General features: G+C 46.8%; 1 protein-coding gene across 1 annotated transcript in view; it reads left to right on the top strand.

Annotated features, from left to right (window-relative positions):
- Window positions 1-2,731, top strand: part of NELL1 (neural EGFL like 1) — a 326,301-nt gene that overhangs the window by 184,394 nt on the left and 139,176 nt on the right. Inside the window, exon 8 of the mRNA XM_018554737.1 lies at window positions 1,561-1,695. Coding sequence (XP_018410239.1) covers window positions 1,561-1,695 — 135 coding nt within the window. The remainder of the gene's footprint in view (window positions 1-1,560; window positions 1,696-2,731) is intronic.

Raw genomic sequence — 2,731 nt, 5'->3', positions numbered from 1 at the left:
GTACAATCATATGAATTAAAGGGAATCTATAGTATTTTTATTGGGTTAAAGATAAGCATGTGAATACAACTGACAGGAAACAAATGTATCGATTTTTTTAAATTTTTACTTGTCTCCAGTTTATATTTCTGCACATGAAGGCAACAATATTGGCTCATTAACCCTTTCACAAACTAGGTGCTTCTATGTATTGATGAATTAAAGGGCATTACTTATTGTTTTGGATTTATTTTCATTATTAATAAATCACACACACACACACACACACACACACACACACTCCTCCTCTGCTAGTAGTGGAAAATCCCATTTCCTTTGCCAGTAGAGACAATGCTGCTTCTGTTTCTCTGCTTGAAGGGAGATGCCTTCCTACTCCTTTTGTGAGCAGAGGCACATCCCTCCTCCTTCTCCTCTGCTAGCAGTGGCACACCCCTCCTCATTCTCCTCTGCTAGCAGTGGCACACCCCTCCTCCTCTGCTAGCAGTGGCACACCCCTCCTCCTCGTCTAGTAGTGGTACAACCCCTTCTCCTCCTCCACTGCCAGTAGTGGCACACCCCCTCCTCCTCTTCTAGTAGTGCTAGAACTCCTTCTCCTCTGCTAGCAGAGACGACCTCCATCCTCTCTTCCTCTGCTAGAAGTGACAGACTTTCCTCCTCCATTGCTAGCAGAGGCACACCCCTCCTGCTCTTCTAGCAGAGACACACCCACTCGTCCTCTTCTTCTAGCAGAACCACACCCCCTTTCCCACCTCGGCTGTCAGAGACACGCCCCCTCCTCCTCCTACCCCTCTGCTAGCATCTTACATAGATAGATTTCTGGCAGATACCACAATCTGGCAGAAAGCATGAAAGCTCGGGACGTTTCCTGCAGGCATTGCCAAGTATCCACTTTGAGTAAATATTTATTTTATACAAGCAAACAAATACATTTCTAAAATTGTAAATTTGGGTAATTTGGATAAAATCGCCCATTAACCCCATGATTCTTTATATTTAAACAAAATAAACTTTCTAGTCACTGACCATTTGTATTACTTTTTTTGGGTATATGATGACACAAACCAACAACTCGTGAAACAACTTCACTGGATTCAAATTGGATGTTTTGTAGAAGTAGAACGTTGTTTCGTGCAGTATGTATCGTAAACAATTGTCACGTCCTTTTCATCCTTTTGTGTGTTGCTGATCTCCTGAAGCCTTTTTGAAGGCACTTCCTGTCAATGGCTGTGTACGTTTTTCTGAGGGCGACAACAATGGACCATATCTGCATAATGTGTATGAAAACGGCCACTTGGAGTCTCCATCGGAAGCTGAGGGATAGGGCGAGGACAACACATGTGGGAGACAGGGACAGAGTGTTGTCAGCCCATAACAGGAAGTGGCTGAACAAGGACCCCCATGGCAGGATCATTTATTGAGTGCTGCAGATTTAAAATTAAGGAAAATGCCTTTCAAAGTGACAATAACCTCGTAAAAATTCCAAGTGATTTTACATCTACGTCAATGTAATCGTCGCCATTCCTTTGTATGCGCTTCATGTTTATGTCTACTTGTTTGCAGCTAAATTATGCCGAGTCCCGACTGAGCCAACTGGAGAGTTGTCACTGTGAGAAGACCTGCCAGGTCCATGGTATGATCTACAGGGACAAAGACACATGGGTAGACGACGACCACTGCCGAAACTGCACGTGCAAGGTAAGACCGCGCCAGAGCTCATTGGCAAACCCTCAATATTCATTTTTCCTGCCGTGGACAGTATTCTTAAAGGAGAAGGACAACTATGGGCTTTTCCCCATAGTTCTCCTTAGGGTAACGTGACGACACAAACTAGTGTCCTCCCGTCACCCTAAGCTCAGTATACCGCAAGCTGTAGCTCGCGGTATACTGAGATGCCGCAGCCGGAGCGGATCCCGACATCGATGTCGAGATCCGCCCAGCTGCGTGAGTGACAGCTGGCTCTGCCTATCTAGAGGCAGAGCCAGCTGTACCCGCCCCCTCCCCCGTCCGTTCCGCCAGTCAGCGCTGGCAGATCGGAGCGGGGAGAGGGGAATCCAGCCCCTCCCCCTGTCATGGCAGAGAGCCGTGACAGGATCGAGAGGTGAGGGAACCCGGTATGTGTTCCCTCACCTCCCGATCTACTGAGCCGACCTGTGACAGTCATATTGTCACAGGTCGGCTTAGAACTATGAGGTGAGTGGAAATCACTCATCTCATAGTTCTCCTTTAACCCCATTGAGAATCTTTGGGATGTGCTGGAGAAGACTTTACGCAGTGCTCCGACTCTCCCATCATCACTACAGGATCTTGGTGAAAAATGAATGCGACTCCGGATGGAGATAAATGTTGTGACATTGCATAAGCTTATTGAAACCATGCAACAGAGAGTGCGCGCCGTAATCAAAGATAAAGGCGGTCCAATGAAATATCAGAGTGTGTGACTTTTTATTTGGCCAGGCCGTGTATTTTGCCTTTTTCCGCCCATTGTATGAGGGCTGCTGGAGACCTCCGTCTTTTGTACGCGTAGTAAATCAGCACAGCCCTCATGCCTTTCCCGGTACGGCGTGGAGGTATTTCGGATAATTATATCCTTGGGAAATTCAGTTTTCTAGAATAAAGCTTATTGACTGCTTGGCAGCTGCAGCTTCGGATCCGTCTATAAAGGGCGCTGAGAAAATGGTCATTATTGGCGGGCTGGTGCGTGCTTCCTGTTGCTAGCGTATAATGGAGCAAG

This window comes from Nanorana parkeri, unplaced genomic scaffold (assembly GCF_000935625.1).
Source record: "Nanorana parkeri isolate BGI_ZX_2015 unplaced genomic scaffold, ASM93562v1 scaffold10, whole genome shotgun sequence".
Classification (NCBI taxonomy): domain Eukaryota; kingdom Metazoa; phylum Chordata; class Amphibia; order Anura; family Dicroglossidae; genus Nanorana; species Nanorana parkeri.
This window is presented reverse-complemented; position numbering and strand designations above follow the sequence as displayed.